This window comes from Bufo gargarizans, unplaced genomic scaffold (assembly GCF_014858855.1).
Source record: "Bufo gargarizans isolate SCDJY-AF-19 unplaced genomic scaffold, ASM1485885v1 original_scaffold_1399_pilon, whole genome shotgun sequence".
NCBI lineage: Eukaryota > Metazoa > Chordata > Amphibia > Anura > Bufonidae > Bufo > Bufo gargarizans.
Window position 1 is genome coordinate 142902 of NW_025334340.1, and position 22313 is coordinate 165214.

Below are 22313 nucleotides of genomic sequence, written 5' to 3' on the forward strand. Positions count from 1 at the left end.
GGCTGCTAGATGGCCACTAGCACATTTGCAGTACCCAGGTCCCATAGCTCTCTGCGCTTTTATTGTGTTAAAAAACAGTTTTGATTGATATGCAAATGACCCGATATGAGTCCTGTATCCGGAGATGAGTCAAGCGGAAAAGTAGCCCAGCACCGCCCCGCGTCCTCCGAATCTCCTCCTTGCTGGCTGGCGTCACAGAGCTGGAGTGCCGAAATCTCGCGATGTGCGAGCTAGCGCATGCGCAGTGTCGGCATCATGTTCATTCCCTGTACTGGCATCAGCACAGGGAACGAACTACGCATGCGCTAGCTCGCGCATCGCGAGATTTCGGCGCTCCAGCTCTGTGACGTCAGCCAGCAAGGAGGAGATTCGGAGGACGCAGGGCGGTGTTGAGCTCCTTTCCGCTTGACTCATCTCCGGATACAGGACTCATATCAGGTCATTTGCATATCAATCAAAACTGTTTTTTAACACAATAAAAGTCAAACCCCTTGACTTTTTTCGTATTTTGGTGCCTCACAACCTGGAATTAACAAGGATTGTCTGAGGATTTGCATAATTTAATTTACAGAACATGCCCACAACTTTGAAGATTTTTTTTTATTTTTTATTGTGAAGCAAACAACAAATAGGACAAAATAACAGAATAAGGCAACGTGCATAACTATTCACCCCCCTAAAGTCAATACTTTGTAGAGCCACCTTTTGCGGCAATCACAGCTCCAAGTCGATTTGGATAAGTCTCTATGAGCTTGCCACATCTTACCACTGGGATTTTTGCTCATTCCTCCTTGCAAAACTGCTCCAGCTGCTCCGTCCTAGCCTCAAATCAGGCACAGAGTGGTGCAGGTTTTGCTCAAGAATATCCCTGTATTTGGCACCATCCATCTTTCCCTCAACTCTGACCAGTTTCCCAGTCCTGGCTGCTAAAAAAAACATCCCCACAACATGATGCTGCCACCACCATGTTTCACTGTGTGGATGATGTTCTTTGGGTGATGTGATGTGTTGCGTTAGACATAGGGCCAGATTTATCATTAGCTCAGGTCAGAATAATGGAGTGAAAAAGTCCCCAAAAAAGTCCCAAACGCTAAAACTGTGCACAAATTTGCGACTTTTTTCTGCTCTGCACTATGCTCGCCAGTTTTCTGAAAGTGGGTGTGTTTTCTTATGTAAATTAATCTCTAGACAGATTTACTATTGGGACTATTTAAAAAGTCGCAGAAAAGCCGCAATTTCACTCCAGTGAGGGCCATGCTTATCTTATGAGACTTTTTAATAGAACATGCGACTTTTTCATAAAAACGTGCAACTTTTTCGTAAAGATGTGCGACTTTTGTAAAGCTGCTTACTGACGGTTAAACTGCTACCATCAAACCACATTTATTACAGTCTTAAAGGGCCGATCATAAATCTGACTTAGCTAAAACTGACTTTAGCCTTATGTTAAAGTGGAGTGAGCTGTCAGAGTCATGATAAATCTGGCCCATAGTGTTTTCTTTGATGGCCAAAAAGTTCAATTTTAGTCTCATCAGACCAGAGCACCTTCCTCCATACATTTTGGGAGTCTCCCACATGCCTTTTCGCAAACTCACAATGTGTCTTTTTGTTTTTAGCTAAAAGTAATGGCTTCCTTCTGACCACTCTGCCATAAAGACCAACTCTATGAAGCGTACGGCTTATTGTTGTCCTATGTACAGATACTCCAGTCTCTGCTTTGGAACTCTGCAGCTACTCCAGGGTTACCTTAGGTCTCTGTGCTGCCTCTCTGATTAATGCCCTCCTTGCCCGGTCCGTGAGTTTTGGTGGGTGGCCATCTCTTGGCAGATTTGCTGTTATGCCATGTTCTTTCCATTTGGTTATGATAGATTTGATGGTGCTCCTGGGCATCATCAAAGACTTGGATATTTTTTTATAACCTAACCCTGACTTGTACTTCTCAACAACACTGTCCTTTACTTGTTTGGAGAGTTCCTTGGTCTTCATGGCAGTGTTTGGTTAGTGATGCCTCTTGCTTCTTAAGTGTTGCAGCCTCTGGGGCCTTTCAAAAAAGGTGTGTATATGTAATGACAGATCATGTGACACTTAGATTACACACAGGTGGACACAATTTCACTAATTATGTGACTTCTGAAGGTAATTGGTTGCACCAGAGCTTTTTATGGACTTCCTAACAAAGGGGGTGAATACATAAGCACATGCCAATTTTCTGTTTTCTATTTCTAAACAATAGTTTAATTTATATATTTTTCTCATTTCACTTCACCAACTTAGACTATTGTGTTCTGATCCATCACATAAAATTCAGATTAACAAAACATTGAACTTAAGGCTGTAATGTAACAAAATACGAAAAAAGTCAAGGGTGTGAATACTTTTGCAAGGCGCTATATATAAAAACTTTGGCGGAATTTCATTTTTTTCCAATTCCACCTCAGATTCCCTCTACATTGTATGCAATATAAAATTGTGCATTAAAAAGTACAGCTTGTCCTGCAAAAAATTATTCCTCATACAGATATGTGAATGGATAAATAAAAAGTTGTGGCTCCTGGAAGGCAGGGAGTAAAAGATGAAAATGGAAAATTGTCGGTCATGAAGAGATTAAGATAATTTAGGTCTGCTGTGTGTTTTCACTTGCAAGAAGAAATGAACGCAGGTGTGTTCTGCAAAAAACGCATGCGTTTTTTATGTATTTTTTTTGCTACTCTAAGCCTTCGAGTATGGCAACACCTTTAGTAAGAAAAGGATTAGGTGTAGATGCATGTGTGCAGAATTGTACAACTCACATCAGTAGATTCACACATCCTCAGGAAGCTATCAGAAGAGGTACACAATTTCTTTTCCTCACCAAGAGTAACAATACCTAAAAAATAATGAACATGAATAAAAGAATATATTTTCTGAATTACAGAACTAGTAAAAACAGACTATTATATGCAAATCATACATGCTGCAACTGATTTATCCCTCTTGAGTCTTTTAACCTAGTTATAGTAATTTAAAGGAGTCCATTTGATAGCACATGGCACTCAAGAAGAGTCTGTCAAAGGAAAACAACACTTTAGATGTAAATCTGTCCTTCTGCATCATGGTGCTGACTAGTTATGAGTAGCATAGGCAATATTCGGATTCGCAATATTTTGCAAATTTTTGGCCGAATATTCGCCCCAAAATTCGCGATTTTTAGATCTCCAGTCATTGTTAACTTGATTGCGAATATCGGCAATATAATATATTCGTGAAAAATTTGCGATAAATTCGAAATAGCACTATATTCTAAATAATCCTGAATTCTCAAAGTGGCGATATTCGCGATAAAAATTCGTGATTCGAATATTCGAGCTCAACACTAGTGCTGACCCAATATGACCTATTATGACAAAACTATACTTCTGAACATTATAATAAAAGTCTGACACCCTTTGAAATAGAAGGAAGAATTTTATACAGGGTATCTAAGATAGGTCGACTGGCCTACATAAGTACCAGAAGATCTACTGGGTAGTCCAGGCTTTGAGACAATAACAGGTCCAAAAGCTCCAGTTGAGGATTCCATTTGGAGCCAGCTCTTATGGGTTAATAGATACAGAACTAAATATGCTCATACATCTTCAATAGCTGTTGGCCAAAGGATAATTAGCCTGACAGCTTGTCCCCAAACTCCTTTATACACATACATGTTCGGCTCGGCCAAGAACATGTATGTTTTCAATGGAGAGTGAGGAAAGCCTGCTGGCATCAGCACATATTGAAAAATTAGCAGATTAATTGAATTAGGGGGGAAGAGACATCAGATTGTCAGCCTCTACTGCTAAAAATGATGTGTTGAATCAACCATACAGTAATGTGTATAGAAAACTTGAAGTGCACCTTAGTTTAAAAATAGTTTGCATAATGGCTTTGATTCTTTGTACAATCATAACTGTGAAGGAAAAATGTCTATTTCAGTCATTTTATTCCCTGTTTTATCTGCACAGCTAGATGAATTTCACTCAGAAGCAGGGGACATATCCCTTTTGTGAAATCTACCAGCACTGTACTGCTGTGACATCCTTTCCCTTACTTCCCACTATGTTTGTTTTCACCCCTGGATCTTACAGAACAGATCAGGAAACCACACTTACAGGAGATTCCTGTAATCTTCAAAAGCTGTGTATAAGCAGTTTGTTTATCAAGCTCAGGATCTCCGCTAGTTCGGACCCTCCCCACTTCCTCTCTGCCATCTTCTTTTTATCTGTTACTAGGGATGGATCTTGCCTGATAAGACGCAGTGGACTGCAAATTAGGTGGAAGTGAGACTCCTAGTTGCCATGACTTTTCAGTTTTTTTTCAGGTGGATGCAGGCATATTTTAAAAATTAAGTGATTTCAAAATGTACTAGTTCCACCATTCTCTATTAAATGAAATTAAATTGTGCGAAAGTACAGTGGCTCCTAAAGGTATTACTGTACTTTGAAAAAAAAAAAACATTTGATACATCATAGCGGCGTATGGCTCTGAGTCTTCAGACCCCACTAATCACAAGAACGAGGAGAAAGAAGTGCTCATATACTGTAGTGCATTGTCTCTCCTTACTACAAGAGATGGGCTCAATAGTAAGTCTGAGTCTTGATTTCATCTCCTGCATCAAGGAGACAGAGTGCTTCTGTCTTGTTGTTAAGATTGGAGGGAGTCCCAGCACTCCCACCAATCAAAACCTTTGATTTGTCGCTATTGCAGTATACTTTAGCATATCAGATCTTATTGTTGTCAGTAATCTGTGTCTCATCCTCCAGTGACCTATGGTGCCCTAGGTGTCTTTAGAGCCTTCCAACACTTAGTCCAGCATCGGTGTCAAAAGATCCAATGGTGCTAACTTTGGATTGACATTTGTATGGGTGTTAGTGCTCTTGTTACATTGGAAAACAGACTTCCATATAAGTATTAGTGTTGGGCGCGAATATTCGAATAACGAATATTATTGCGAATATCGGCACTTCGAAAATTCACAAATATTTGGAATATAGTGATATATTAGTAATTTCGAATATTCTAGATTTTTTTCCATCAGTAACCTCCCTTCTTGCTTGTGGGCCAATGAGAAGGCTGCAATGTCTTTGTCTGAGCTTAGCAACATCCCTAGCAACCAATAGGAAAGTTGCCTACCCCTTACTATATAAGAACCTCCCCAGCAGCCCTTGTATGCAGTATTTTGCAGATCTGAGAGAGACTGCAGTGTTATTGCTGTGCTCTCTGCTTTCCTGTGTCATTACATTAGATAAATAGTTAGATAGCTTATATATATATTACAGATAGTTAGTGGGAGATAGTCAGAGTAGGTTAGATCCTGATATAGTGTAGCTGATAGGTTCTGCTGTCCATACATACACGCTACAGACATAGTGCTCTGATGTCACAAGTTCACAACAATACTTAGTGCACCAATCACTAATAAGTAGTCAGACATGTTAAAATGTGAAGTTGCACGTATTGCGCCAAAATATTTGCATCATTAGTGCCGTTTTTGCAATCGCTAATATGTTGGAGCACTCTATCTGCATATAAAGCTATTGTAATGTTCTGCCGTGCCAACCATTTTCTCCAGTCTCAGGAAACCTGTAGCAGCTTGATGTAGCTATAGTGACCCACACTTGAATTTTGCGCGCATTACGCGAATATTACATTGTTGATTTTTTGCGATCAAGAAAATAATCTCGAATTCGCGAATATATGACGAATATTCTACCAAATATTCATGAACTATCGCAAATTCGAATATTGCCCCTGCCGCTCATCCCTAGTAAGTATGTGTAATCATCTGTAATAAAATCCATCTACTGTATATCTGAAATGAACAGAAGGAGTTATAATAATGTTCACAGAAACTCCTGACCTTAAAACTAAAGTGAAACAGACAACTTCAGTCAAACACTAGAGGAAAGAAATATGTTCCTGGCCTTATCAAGGGACACTGGAGTACGGCGTAAGAAGAGAATAAGTGCAGCTGTGACCTGAACTATAGAAGAAGACACTGAAAAAAACATGGTGAGGACTATTCTCCATTATTCCATATGCTATTTAGTTTCAATTCTAGATTCGTGGTGCATGGTTTACAACATATTAGGGTAATTAATCTATTATTTAGGACTTTGTAGATTGTGGGCAATCCGATATTTCAACAAATAAACATAATAGCTATCTCACTGTTTTATTCATAAGGACTTTGCTTGCAGAAGCTGAATGAGGTGGTTTGTCAACTTCTTACAATTTCCTTAATCCTTTGGGTGATAATCTGGAAAGTCTGTTAATCTGGCACTTGCTTTTAGCACAGACATTCAAAATGATGAGCATTTCACAAGATTAGCAGATACTGATTTTTCTGTATTTTTCTAGTTTTGCATTTTAATAATAATTTGGGATTTCTTCTTTCTTTCTCCAGATATTCTATACCATTCGGGTATGTTCACACAGGGCAGATTTCTTGCAGGAATTTAGATTTTTATTTTACTTGACACAGCAATTTAAAGAGTAACTTCTACTGACATCTCTATTTTAGCAACTCATTGCACCCCTTGTAGTAACAATAATGGATCTTATATTCTTAGGACTCTCTGTTGTACCATTATTATTCCTTTTAGAAGTTATGAATGAATTACCAGTAGTTTGCAATGAAGGTCCATCTGGGTGTTATCAGTCTAACACTATTCAATCAGTGCTATCCATGTCAGACTGTGCCGGGCTACACCCCAAACTGGTAACAACCATCTGGACCTTCATTCCAAGCTGGTAGCAATTCATTCATAACTTCTAGATGGAATAATAAAGGAATGACACAACACAGAGTCATATGAATAGATGCTGCAGAATTATTGTTACATGGGGAACGCAAGTAGTTGCTAAAAGAGCCATGTCAGGAGAGGGGAGAGGTCCTCTTTATGTGTTGGGCTGTATTAATTCAAGCATACTGGAGAAATGAGAGATTTGATTGAGTTCTTTGTGAAATGGATCATAATGAATCCTGATGAATGCCCTCATAGGATTTAGGAAGGACTTAAATTAGGTCCTTCAGGCTTTTGTTGCCTTTTCTATTCTAAATTAAAAAATTTAAAAAATCTTATCAGTTCTATCAAAATAGAAAATGACATACCAAACTGACGAAGATCCAAACAGAAGCTAGCTTCGTTAAGTAATGTGGTATTCCGGCAAACTGTCCAAATATTGAAGTACATGTAGACAGGTAGAGAGGTGAACGCTGTGACACCAAGCCAGGCTAGCATGAAGAGGTACGTCAGCATAATAAACTAAAATAGAAACAGATTCATTAATAACACTTCCCTATATAACAATAAGAACACTGACTGTCTTCTCATTATTTTCAGATAAAACGTGCCTTATTTAGTAGTATAAATAACAGTGGTATGTATAGGTGGAAAGTATCCCACTGCACAGCTGAAGGTGGCTGTTCTGTCCCAACAGTGAATACAATATAAACTCATGAACTATGTAAAGAAAAGTATTTGAAAAGATATTTCACTTTTATCTTAATTTAACATTGAAATATTATGTGAAGGTTTATATTTGAACCTCAGACCTTGATGAAATGTATCAGTTTTGTCCCATTTTTTATTGCATTTTCTTGCCAAAGTTTTGCATAAATTAACATAGCAAAGCCACAACGACACTTACATGTATGTGCGAGGCTTTATAAAATTCATAAGTTACTGTCGGGGCACCTACAAACTTTAAGCAAAAGTGAAAACATTTTTGACCTTTTTAACCCCAAAAGTCACAAAGTGAATCATGAGTGACCAGGATACAGCTTCTTACTGTACATGTAGATTAGTAGGACTTTGGTGGGGGCAGGAGACAGAAATATATTTAAGTTACCAGTAACCACACTAGAAATTGAATATTCTTATCATACAAAAACATATAATCAAAATCTGTTCACATGACTTGTATGTCCTATATTCTGCAGTTCAGTTTTTGGCTTGCTATATACACTCACCTAAAGAATTTTTAGGAACACCATACTAATACGGTGTTGGACCCCCTTTTGCCTTCAGAACTGCCTTAATTCTACGTGGCATGGATTCAACAAGGTGCCGATAGCATTCTTTAGAAATGTTGGCCCATATTGATAGGATAGCATCTTGCAGTTGATGGAGATTTGATGCACATCCAGGGCACGAAGCTCCCGTTCCACCACATCCCAAAGATGCTCTATTGGGTTGAGATGTGGTGACTGTGGGGGCCATTTTAGTACAGTGAACTCATAGTCATGTTCAAGAAACCAATTCGAAATGATTCGAGCTTTGTGACATGGTGCATTATCCTGCTGGAAGTAGCCATCAGAGGATGGGTACATGGTGGTCATGAAGGGATGGACATGGTCAGAAACAATGCTCAGGTAGACTGTGGCATTTAAACGATGGCCAATTGGCACTAAGGGGCCTAAAGTGTGCCCAGAAAACATCCCCTACACCATTACACCACCACCACCAGCCTGCACAGTGGTAACAAGGCATGATGGATACATGTTCTCATTCTGTTTATGCCAAATTCAGACTCTACCATTTGAATGTCTCAACAGAAATCGAGACTCATCAGACCAGGCAACATTTTTCCAGTCTTCCACAGTCCAATTTTTGTGAGCTTGTGCAAATCGTAGCCTCTTTTTCCTATTTGTAGTGGAGATGAGTGGTACCCGGTGGGGTCTTCTGCTGTTGTAGCCCACCTTTCTTTCCCATTCTGACATTCAGTTTGGAGTTCAGGAGATTGTCTTGACCAGGACCACAACCCTACATGCATTGAAGCAACTGCCATGTGATTGGTTGACTAGATAATCGCATTAATGAGAAATAGAACAGGTGTTCCTAATAATTCTTTAGGTGAGTGTAGACTGCGATTGGGTCCGCACATTCATCTTATTATCAATAGAATGTCATCTACATGTATTGTACTGCATGTACATAATATTTTATTGTACTGGTGGAGATCTAGATCACACAGAATAGCAACACTAAGGCCCCTTTTTACACGGGTGAGAATTCCACACGGGTGCAATGTGTGAGGTGAACTCATTACACCTGCACTGAATACGGACCCATTCATTTCAATGGGGCTGTGTACATAAGCAATGTTTTTCATGCATCACTTGTGAGTTGCGTGAAAATCGCAGCATGTTCTATATTCTGTGTTTTTCACACAACGCAGGCCCCGTAGAAATGAATGGGTCTGAGTAAAAATCGCACCGCATCCGCAAGTAAGTGCGGATGCGGTGCGATTTTCACATATGGTTGGTAGGAGATGATAGTGATGAGCAACCCCGGACCCCATTAAAGTAAATTCACTGTATTATTTTCCCTTATAACATGGTTATAAGGGAAAATAATAGCATTAATTAATACAGAATGCTTACTAAAATATTGATTGAGGGGGTAAAAAAAATAATAATTATTAACTCACCTCATCCACTTGATTGCGGAGCCGGCATTGTTTTCTTTCTTCTTCCTTCAGGACCTGCAAAAGGACCTTGGATGATGGAATCACGCTCACCATGTGGTGAGCGTGATGACGTCAGCGCAGGTCCTGCTGAATGAAGATAGAAGGATCTTCTATCTTCGTTCAGCAGGACCTGCGCTAACGTCACCGCGCTCACCACGTGGTGAGCATGATTACATCATCCAAGGTCCTTTTGCAGGTCCTGAAGGAATAAGAAAGAAAACAATGCCGGCTCCGCAATCAAGTGGATGAGGTGAGTTAATTCTTTTTTTTTACCCCCTCAATCGATATTTTAGTAAGCATTCTGTATTAATTAATGCTATTATTTTCCCAGATCTCGATGCCGGAAACGTCAAACGCAAGTGTGAAAGTAGCCTTACTCTGTGCAGTTTAACTGGTTAGCGAGGAAATATGGTAATTTACTTATGCATGTCACTGACTAGGTCTCTAGTTTGCAGGCTGATGCACAAATCATGTATTATCACAGAGTTTAGAAGCCAAATGGATTCTATAAGGGTTATTTCCTGTGTTCCATCTGTCCTCCTGCTAATTAAAAGCTGCTGCCTATCGGCTGGCAGTACTTGGCACCACTTACCATAGTGTTAATAAAACCCTTCACTTTTTATTAGTGAAGAATTCTGAATTCACACTAACTCCTATGTATTGCTTGACGCTACATCAGCAAGAATCAATTACGTAAGCGATAATGTACACAAAACACTGATGCTGGTAAATGACAACACCGATCAGTGACAGACATACAGTATAATAACTGCATACAGTGCATTGAATTGCATTTGTATCAGAATGGGATATTTTTAAACTGAAAGTTTATAGAAAACATTTTTTAAAGAATGTTGGCTTTTTTTATTTTTCATTCCGACAGCACTAAACCATTGAAAATTAAATAGAACATATCGGCCTTCTGTAGCAGTCAGCACAGAGAGATAAAACTCCTGAACAGATAGGTAATCCATAGTTTAGTTTACTGCTGCTGCAAGGGGAAGCAGTTATCTGCTAGTAAAATAGTAGAGTAGTAGAATTGGGATTAACAGTATGACCGCTTTATTGTTCTCTTGATAGGCCCAGATAAAGATGTTCACAGAGGAGCATTGATCTTGTCTGTGTAAAGTGTGAGGCTTTTATTGAGTCACTCTGCCCTCTTCCATCTCTGGCCCCAAGTAATGGTCTGACTGGGGCAAGGCTGTTTGCCATACTTAAAGTCCAACCAAAGAAGGAAATTAAAAAGCCAGGACAGGAGGTAGAGAACATGGAGTGACCTCAAAAAATTGTATCCACAAAACCATGTTACATTTTTTTTTTGTAAAAAAAATATATAGAATATTCACTGATAGAAAATAGATTATAGTGTCCTTTTAGTTTGTGTAGATCGAAAGTCTACAAAATATTTAAACACTATCAATCAGCTTTGATGAGGAAATATACATTTTATATGTGTTAGTTGTTACCTCAAGCTTAAAGTTAACCTGTCACCATGAAAATGCTGCACAATCTGCAGGCAGAATATTATAGAGCAGGAGGAGCTGAGCAGATGGATATACTTTGGAGGTCACTGTTAAAGGGGTGTACACTGTGGAGGTCACTGTTAAGGGGGCAGGGGCCACTATTAAAGGGGCAACTGCTGTGGAGGTCACTGTTAAGGTAGCAGGGTTCTGCAAAGTCACTGTTAAAGCAGTGGGGTACTGTGGAGGTCACAGTTAAGGGGGCGGGCCCCTGAGGAGGTGACTGTCAAGGGAGTGGGGTGCTGTGAAACTCAATGTTAGAGGGGCGGGCTGCTGTGAAGGTCAAAGTTAAGGGGATGGGCTGCTGTGAAGGTTCCATTTTAAAGTGGCGGTGCACTGTGGGGGGGGGTCAGTGTTAAGGGGTGGTGGACTGTGGAGTTCACTGTTAAAGGGGCGGGGTGCTGTAGAGGTCACTGTTATGGGGGATACTGTCGATATCTTTTAACGACACACACAAACATTAAATAAAATAGATTAAATGTACCTGTGCGAAGCCGGGTACTTCCGCTATTCTAATATATAAAGCTGAGTGTATGTGTGTGTGTATGTCCGCTAAAGGAATACAACTACATTTACAATCACGAAACTTGGCACACAAGTACATCAGGTGTCCGGCAAGGTTTTAGACCAGGTCTCAGCTCTCTAGCACATACCGTTCTTGAGATATTCCCAAAAAAATGCATTAGCCAATAGAAGCAGGCCTTTCTCTTCATACCCCAACTGCCATACACACGGTCACATGTCCCTTATCAGCCAATAGAAGCTTGCAGGCCCTTAGTCTCCACATACACACAGTTTTACACCAGGTTTCCATAACAACCCAGCCATTTTTTCTTCACTGCTGTAGGTTGGCTTTAAAGGGGCAGGGTGCTGTAGATGACACTGTTAGGGGAGTGAAGTGCTGTGGAGGTCACAGTTAAGGGGGCAAGTAGGGTGGCCATTCAAGCACACACTCAAAAGACGGACTTAAAAACTCCACCCCAAGGCCCCCTAAGCCACGCCACACCCAGTTAGGACACACCACCTCCCACTCCCCAGCTAACGGGCATTGAAAAAATGAAGGTAAAAATCTACTTCTGTCAGCTGCAGGGGTGGGAGGGAGGGTGACTTTCCCCCTTCAGCTTACGCTCAGACAGGACAGTGCTGCTGTCTGAGAATGAGCTGTTTAAAAGGACATCCCTGTGGACAGGGAGTCTGAAAGCTGGACTGTGCGGCCTAAAACAGGACCTCTGGCCACCCTAGGTGGAGGTCAGTGTTGAGGGGCAGATTGCTGTAGAGGCCACTATTAAGGGGGCTGGGTGTTATGGAAATTACTGTTAAAGAGATGAGTACTATGGAGGTCACTAATAAAGGGGCGGCCACTGTGGAGGTCACTGTAAAAGGGGCGGTCCGTTGTGAAGGTCACTGTTAAGGGGGCGGGATGCTGTAAAGGTCAACGTTAAGGGGTAGGCTGCTTTGGAGGTCCCATTTTAAGAAAACAGGGCACTGTGGGAAGGTTAGTGTTAAAGGGTGGGGGCTATGGAGGTCACTGTTAAGGGGGTGGGGTACTGTAGATGTCACTGTCATAGTGGATACTGTCAATATCTTTTAATGACACACACAAACATTAAATTAAATAGATGAAATATACCCGTGTGAATCCGGGTCCTTCAGCTAGTAAAATTTTTTAATAAAAATGCCAAACATATGCCAAAAGGGCAGACTACTGCCACACAGTATTCTATTGGTATTGTACAGAATAGGCAGTACAGAAACCTGGTGTAAGAGCATACTGAATAGGTTTAAATAGTGATTATCAACAGAAAGTCCAAATTAATATGACATTTTTCCTAAATGTTCAGGTAAAGTATTTGGAATCAGACAGAAGTGTCGGTACTACCTGTGCCATATAGTGCTCTTAAGCTATGCTTTAGAACAAAACTTGATGTTACTGTATGAATTACCGCTGAGATTGTACAGCAAATGTGAATTAAAGTAGTTGTCCGCTTTTTTATATGGATGACCTATTCTCAGGATGGGTCGTCAATATCCGATTGGCAAGGGATTTAACTGCCGAGACCACCACCGATCAGCTGTTTGAAGAGAACACAGTGCTGGTACAAGCACTTCCTCTTCAGGGTTTACCTGCTCCCCATCTACATTTCATCGTTGAGCAGGTGCAATTACAGCTCCTCCACCCCGATTCACTTTAATGGGACGGCTCCTTCCTGTTTAAGTAATTAGGAAAGAGCCATACCATTGAAGTCAATGGGAATGACGGAGTTGTAATTATACTTGCTCATCACTGCAATGTTAAGCAGGTAAACAGTGACGAGAGGGCAACGGTTGAACAACAGCTAACACCCACGCCGATCTGATATTGATGATAAGGATAGATCATCAATATAAAAAAGTAGACAACCCCTTTAAGTCTAAAGGGCATGCTTACGGTGTGGGAATACAGTAGTTGAGATAAACTAAAGTCTACAGAATTGTCACATATAAGTGCAACCAAGATCAAGGCTTTATATTATTTATGGCAGGAATGGAGAGTAAATATTCTTAACACATTAGCGCTAAAAGTATAGACTTTTAATTTATAAATAACCGGATAACATACCCAAGCACTCACACATCTCCCGCAAGTTGTGATTTTGAAATCCCCATAGAGATCCTTAATGGCACCGGTTGTAAAGAATCCTTCTACCATCAGCAATATGCCATAGACAAAGAAAGCAGCTGCAATCCCATAGATGACATACTTGAAGATATCAATCCTAAGGAGAACAAGGATAAAAGATCTCAGAATTATTACTAATATTAACGTATAATAAATGCTTATATCATAGCAGCAGAAAGCTGAACAGTATGCAGTACCAGTATATACCGTACAAAAGATAATTATTAATAGGAATGAGCGAATCGACTTCGGATAAAACATTCAAAGTCAATTCGCATAATACTTTGTTTGAATACTGTACGGAGCGAGCGCTCCATACAGTATTAGAAAGTATTGGCTCAGATGAGCCGAAGTTATTACTTTGCGAAGTCTCGTGAGACTTTGCATAACTTCATAAATTAATATTTACTGTAAATAACATATCTCGAACTCGGATTCGGTTCCAAGGTACTACGAGTTCAGGAAATGTTTTTTTACAGTAGTAATTCATTCATGAAGTTATTATGCGAAGTCTCGCGAGACTTCACGAAGTAATAACACTGGGAAATATTGGTATTGAATTACATGTCTTAGTTTATGACTGATGTACAAATAAGTAAATGTAGGAATAAATAAATAAAACTGACGCAGAATAAGTCTCCCATTACTCTCCCTGCACTATCCTTGCATTCTCCTTGCATTCTCCTTGCAGTCTCCCTGCACTCTCCCTCTCCAATATTCTTCAATTATTTATTTTCAGCAACACTGTCCCTAGTACATGAGCGCTTACCACGTCTCTCCCTATGCTCAGTTCACAGGACAATGGCAGAGACCGCGCAGGATAAAGGTTTTATAGGGCTGTGACATCACAGGGGATGGCCATCTGTGGAATGGCTGTCTGCACAGCACTATGGGTGATCTTGCATTCCGGGGATTCTTGCATGCAGCTGCCATTTTAGAGAAAGCTGATTTGTTACCATGTAGTATGAGGAAATTCGGATTCAATGCGAATTGAAGTTTTCCTAAACTTTGGACCGAAATCTGCTTCGCTCAATGCTATTTATCACACGTCACTTGTGTTCTCCCTTCTGCTCAGCTATGTCTGATCAAAGCCCTTATGTCTATTACATGTGTAGACAAAGTGGTCATTAATACACATGATACACAGTCATTGATGGCTGGATAGAAGAAGGTGATCAGAATATGCAGAAGGCGGGATTTGGATGTCTTATTCTTCTTAGACATACAATTTTGCCAGTACAATCAGGCTTTAAAATGGCAGCATACAGTATGTAAATAGTGTAAAATACTGTGATAAGATCACTTTTAACCATTACATTCTGAAACAGCCACAGGACAGGATTATTTATTTTATGCCCTTGCACCTATAGATGATTTATGACATTCATCTCTATGGTTAAAACATATGTAAACAAATAATCCTTCGATGAACCCTTGGCCCAGAGATTGATGTAATTAACTGAATTTAATAGCCACTTAATACAACATACGTGTGCTGCTAAAACTATCAGAAACCTTCTAAGCCAGTAAAAATCTTGCCTTAGTAACACTTTAAAGGCCTTACTACATTACACAAATGCCAGGCTCATATAATCAAGTACACAATCACTTGATTAAAAAGCAAACGCTTCATCCAAATGAAAGATACCCGATGATTGGCATCACATCTTCCTGCGTAATCAGGGATGTGCTGCTGATAATTAATTTGGGTGGAACTACTGTTGTAGCCAGTGGCGTACATAGAGAAGTAAGGGCCCCATAGCAAGGATCAAACCAGGCCCACCACACAGGACAGAAGGTTTTCTGCCCAAACCCTTGGGCAATATTTCATGGCTTCATTTGCTAAAAGTTGTACCTTTTAGAGGGTAGAGTTATGACCAAGTTTTCACCTCCAGTAGAAGAGGAGATACTCCCAACTAAGACTGGGCCCCCTCTTGCACTGGGCTCCATAGCAGCCGCATGGTCTGCTGCTATGTTAGTTGCGCCTCTGGTGGTAGCAATCCTTCCTCCCACATTCAGTATGCATCGGCCTGTGTAATCAGGCTGGTGAAAACGGGCACTGATGGATATTTCATAGTGTTGAGTGAGCATGCTTGGCTGAACTGCTGTTCGGATCGAGCATCGCTATGCTCAGCAGATCTGAGTGCTCTAGTACAATTTAATACAATGAAAATCAATGGGAGAACCAAGCATTAAATCAGGCACCCCCTTCTCTAAAGAAAAGAGGGCATCTGGTTCACAAAAAAAGGTTAGAAATTGATGGAAACCCCATCAAAATGGTTTGGAAACAGCATTAAGAGGATAGCTGGATGAATCTTAGACTCCTATTAAGTACAAAATACAATAGACAACCACACAACAGCTATATGCCAAAAGCCAGGTATGTGCAAGCCATCAATCTATCCAAGAGACAGAAAACAGCCAGCATACCTTACAATGGCAGCCTTGAGAGATATTCAAAACCAGCTCTCATCTGACTAAGAATCAGTATACCTCAAAGTTATTTTGCATCTGATGGATGCCTTGGGTGGACCTGCACACCTAGATCAAGATCATTAGGGTGAAAAACAGTTTTCTGATTGTCCTAACATAATATTCAATAACCTTTCTATACAGTTTTGTCATGTAAAAACGTATTTGCATAAACATGGACCTATGGGAAAGACATGCAAATGAGCAGAATCTGCCATGTTGTTCAGCTGTCATAAGACTATGAAAACCAATAGATGGCGCTATTGAGTTATGAAAAGCTATTGGTTTCACAGTCTTATGACAAGAATAGAATAATAGTTTTGTCAGAAGACTATGAAACCAATAGATGGCGCTGTTCATTTATACTATGTGTGGCACAGTACACACCACTGCAAGTATAAAACATGCCCAATGTCTTCTGTTCAAGTACCAAGCAAGTGTCTAAACTTATTTTTTTCTTTTATTTCAATAAAGACTAAAGTACATCTTATACACAACTCAAAATGAGTTTGTGGCCTCTTACTAGACTCTGCCTCAAACCACTGGTCATAACATGACAACTGTTGAGAACATCAAAATAATCCTTTTTGACAGCTATAGAAACAGAGGATACTAAATAGTGTATATTAACACCGCATAGAAAATTATTAAACAATCCACATCATTGTATCATATCAGTATTATATATATATATATATATATATATATACAATTATTTTTTTAATTGTAATTATTCATTAAGGAGTCAAAATACAACATCCACTGGGCTTTTTCATGAGCAGCATCATTCATTTTCATTGCCTGACATACATAACATTTTTATAGATTTCTTTTTTAGAAGCTTAACCCTTTAGTGACCTGCCTGTTTTGGCCCTTACTCAGCAATTGTTTTTCTTCCTTTTTTAATTCTCGCCTTCCAAGAGCCAAACCTTAATTTTTCAGTCTATGTAGCTGTATGACGGCTTGTTTTTCCAGGACAAGTTGGAGATTTTTAATGGTACGCATAACTTTCTGATTAACTTTTATTAACTCTTTCTTGGAGGGTGATGTAAATAAACAGCAATACTGCCACTGAGTTTTTACGTTATAAATTTTGCAGCATTCATTTTTTGGCATAAATAATATAGTATCTTTATTTTGTAGGTCAGAATGATTACAGCGATACCAAATATGAATAGCTTTTCTTTTTACATTTTACTACTTTGTGGCACTAAAACCCCTTTTTTTTAAAAACAGAAGAAATCTTTTTGCATCGCCGCATCCCAAGACCCATAACTTTTTTATATTTTTTTCTATGAAGTTTTGTGGGGCTTGATTTTTGCGGGATGACTTGTAGTTTTAATTGGTATCATTTTGGGGTAAATAACAATCTTTTAACATTGCGGTGGCGACTAAGAATAAATGAGCAATTCAGAAATTTGTCCCTTGTTTTTATTTATGGCACCGTAGAGAATAATTTACATGATATTTGCGTACTGTGGGCCAGTATGGAAGCGGCAATACCAAACATGTGAGGAAGATTTTATTTTTGCAATTTTTTTCATTTATAAAGCGTATTTTCAATGGATAAAAGTTTTTCTTTACTTAATTTTTTTATTTAATAAATGTTTTTTTTGTTTTTTACTTTTTATAACCATGTAATAGTCACACAAGGCAACTATGACAGGCAATAATTTGACTTGCTTCTAAAATACAATTCACTATCCCTATAGTGCATTGCATTTTAATGTCAGTGTTATACTAAGGAACACTTAAGCCAGGCTTGGGGCCTACTCCAGGCCCCATCCAACCTATACACACATCAGCACCCAGTGATCGCATTTGCAGAATGCCGATAGGAGACAGCTCCCTGTGTCACTGCTTACACATGGCAGGAGACATTGCCTACAGCATGTAACAGGTTAAACAGCCCGATACGGCACTGATGACGTCACCTCGCCCGACCAGTGCAGTGACGTGGTGATGTCACTGCATGCAAGATTTTGCACAGTTTCTTTAATCAAGATGGCTGTGACAGCCTCTCCGTAAGCAAATAATGGCAGAGAGGGAGAAAAAGGTGCACATAGGGTAAGTACGTCACTTAACAATGCCCTCGCTTAGGGAAGATGGTTTGCTCACCTATTTGTGTTGCACCAAATTAGGGCGCAACCACAATGAAGGCCAAATGAAGAAAGTTACTGGTTGGTGTAGCCAAACTTGTCCGATAACCTTGGGTGGGAGCCAAGCCCCCAGTCAGGTAAGTAGTAGTACTAGGAAAGCGCTGGACCATAGGAAGCATGCATGAGGACAACACAGGGCACAGAACCACAACCAGGAGTCAAATAAATTACGATTAATTCAAAGACGACGCGTATTGGGGTACATGACCTCTTTATCAAGTCTAAAAAGATAAATATAATATGTATGTATATATATATATATATATATATATATATATATATATATCTATATATACACACACATCCATATAAAAAGTGTGAGTTCATATAAAAAGAGGAAGTAGATACATAAAGTGAAGACCATTTCAGGTGACTACCTCTTGAAGCTCATGAAGAGAATGCCAAGAGTGTGCAAAGCAGTAATCAAAGCAAAAGGTGGCTACTTTGAAGAACCTAGAATGTGACATATTTTCAGTTGTTTCATACTTTTTTGATAAGTATATAATTCCACATGTGTTATTTCATAGTTTTGATGCAGTCAGTGTGAATCTACAATTTTCATAGTTATGAAAATAAAGAAAACTCTTTGAATGAGAAGGTGTGTCCAAACTTTTGGTCTGTACTGTATATGTACTTATACTATATTAATTTATATATCTCCATATGAAAAATGTATATACATATAAAAGGGGGGTAGATAAATAAATAAATATGATGAAAATACGTCCATATAAAAATTACGAAAACTATCATATAATGCAGAATAAAAGCAAATCTAAAACAATAAAATTTACTACTGGTTATACTAATAAGGAGATAACCCCCAAAAGCCGATATTAAGATCAGAGGAGCGGCTCTAACTGGTGTATATAAGGCGCTTTTGTATGTATAGACCTATACATGAGATTGGTGTAGGAAACAGTGTTGATCGAATATATAATGATAGGATGATAATATTACTGATTTGATATTCCCTATGTCCCTGAGGGGCAAATAAGACACCCAATGAACATGGAGATGAATACATTTATACAGAGAGGACCATACCTTTCAGTAACCAGCTGGACCAGATACACGATCACTGCTAGTTGGCACGTGGAGCGTTCGCTGTACACACAGCGTGCGCTTGGTGCCGGAATAAAAGAAGGAAGTATGGGTGGAGGGGAACGCAGGAAGGTCCACTGCTGTGTTGTGTGCTGGGGAAGAAGGGAATGATGAGAAGATAATTGTATTGAAACAAACAGCTGTAAGGTGGCAGTGACAGGGGCGGAAACGATTTAATGAAAGGAGAACGATGTGTGGCAAGGAAGTGGAGGTTTAATAAACTAAGTCAGATGATAGTGAGGATGAAAGGTATGAACCTACCTGAAGGAGGGGTATAATGAACCTAGGAGCAAAATTATAGTAGATATACCTGAATACCTGAAAAGATTAAACTATAAGAGCCTACCTATAAAGAAGGTTTAATGAACCTAGGAGCAATAAAATGATGGTAGACAGGATGAGCCTGCCTGTGAAAGACATGTACAATGTCCACATTATATTATTATGGTAAGTGTTGGGATACAAGGGTAGTAAACTTATACAAACTTATATGAGTGGATTAATTAACTATGATAGGAAGAATTAAGCGGAGTAGATACAAGAGTTCATGCAATAGAGGAGAGGGATCTTATGTTAAATTGACAAGATGGAAGGGGATGTGAACACCCCCAGTGGAACGCCTGCAAAAGTGGATGACTTGGCTGACAGGTGTATTAGAAACACTTATTCTCTAAACTTTCATTTAAACCATAAGGTTCCAGGATCTGTAACTTAAAAATCCAAAACATCTCCCTTTTTTGCAGCGTCCTGAACCAATATGAATGGGTATCATTAATTAGTTCAATGGGTGTAATGGTGAGTTTGGAAGTTTCCTACACCAATTTCATGTGTACAGTGCCTTGCAAAACTATTCACCCCATATTTTGTTACATTACGGCCTTAAGTTCAATGTTTTGTTAATCTGAATTTTATGTGATAGATCAGAACACAATAGTCTAAGTTGGTGAAGTGAAATGAGAAAAATATATAAATAAAACTATTGTTTAGAAATAAAAAACTGAAAAATGGCATGTGCGTATGTAACCAATCACCTTCAGAAGTCACATAATTAGTGAAATGATGTCCACCTGTGTGCAATCTAAGTGTCACATAATCTGTCATTACATATACACACCTTTTTTTGAAAGGCCCCAAAGGCTTCAACACCTAAGCAAGAGGCATCACTAACCAAACACTGCCATGAAGACCAAGGAACACTCCAAACAAGTAAGGGACAATGTTGTTGAGAAGTACAAGTCAGGGTTAGGTTATAAAAAGATATCCAAATCTTTGATGATCCCCAGGAGCACCATCAAATCTATCATAACCAAATGGAAAGAACATGGCACAACAGCAAACCTGCCAAGAGATGGCCGCCCACCAAAACTCACGGACCAGGCAAGGAGGGCATTAATCAGAGAGGCAGCGCAGAGACCTAAGGTAACCCTGGAGGAGCTGCAGAGTTCCACAGCAGAGACTCGAGTATCTGTACATAGGACGACAATAAGTCATATGCTCCATAGAGTTGGGCTTTATGGCAGAGTGGCCAGAAGAAAGCCATTACTTTCAGCTAAAAACAATAAAGCATGTGGTGAGTTTGTGAAAAGGCATGTGATAGACTCCCAAAATGTATGGAGGAAGGTCCTCTGGTCTGATGAGACTAAAATTAAACTTTTCGGCCATCAAAGAAAACGCTATATCTGGTGCAAACCCAACATATCACATCACCCAAAGAACACTATCCCCACAGTGAAACATGGTGGTGGCAGCATTATGCTGTGGGGTAGTTTTTCAGCAGCCAGGACTAAGAAACTGGTCAGAGTTGAGGGAAAGATGGATGGTGCTAAATACAGGAATATTCTTGAGCAAAACCTGTACCACTCTGTGCGTGATTTGAGGCTAGGATGGAGATTCACCTTCCAACAATGACCCCAAACACATTGCTAAAGCAACACTTGAGTGGTTTAAGGGGAAAGATGTAAATGTGTTGGAATGGCCTAGTCAAAGTCCAGATCTTAATCCAATAGAAAATCTGTGGTCAGACTTAAAGATTTCTCTTTACAAGCGCAAACATCCAACTTGCAGTTTTGCAATGAGGAATGGCCAAAAATCCCAGTGGTAAGATGTGGCAAGCTCATAGAGACTTATCCAAAGCGACTTGGAGTATTGACTTTACGGGGGTGAATAGTTATGCGCATTGACTTTTTCTGTTATTTTGTCCTATTTGCTGTTTGCCTTACATTTAAAAAAAATAATAAATCTTGAAAGTTGTGGGCATGTTTTGTAAATTAAATTATGCAAATCCTCAAACAATCCATGTTAATTCCAGGTTGTGAGGCACCAAAACTCGAAAAAGGTCAAGGGGGGTGATTTATTTTGCAAGGCACTGTAGGTCTATACATACAAAAGCGCCTTATATACACCAGTTAGAGCCTCTCCTCTGATCATACAATCTTAATATCGGCTTTTGAGGGTTATCCCCTTATTAGTATAACCAATAGTGAATTTTCCTATTATGAATTAGCTTTTTTTCTGCATTATATCATAGTTTTCATAATTTTTATATGGACGTATTTTCATCATATTTATTTATTTATCTACCCCCGTTTTATATGGATTTACATTTTTCATATAGAGATATATAAATGAATATAGTATAAATACATATATCTATTTATTTTTTATATGGATGTATATGTTTATGCATTTACACTCCAGTCATTTATGTATCTTCTTCCTCTTTTTATATGAACTCACACTTTTTATATGGATGTTTATATATATATATATATATATATATACACACACACACATTATATTTATCCTTTTAGACTTGATAAAGGGGTCATGTACCCCGAAACATGTCGTCTTTGAATAAATTGGAATTTATTTGACTCCTGGTTGTGGTTCTGCGCCCTATGTTGTCCTCAT

General features: G+C 39.2%; 1 protein-coding gene across 1 annotated transcript in view; it reads right to left on the minus strand.

The window, feature by feature from the left end:
• The window catches only part of GPM6A (glycoprotein M6A), a 208365-nt gene that overhangs the window by 34797 nt on the left and 151255 nt on the right, over nucleotides 1-22313 (minus strand). Inside the window, exons 3-5 of the mRNA XM_044274030.1 lie at nucleotides 13609-13765; nucleotides 7130-7283; nucleotides 2790-2866 (exon numbers count right to left, since the gene is read on the minus strand). Coding sequence (XP_044129965.1) covers nucleotides 2790-2866; nucleotides 7130-7283; nucleotides 13609-13765 — 388 coding nt within the window. The remainder of the gene's footprint in view (nucleotides 1-2789; nucleotides 2867-7129; nucleotides 7284-13608; nucleotides 13766-22313) is intronic.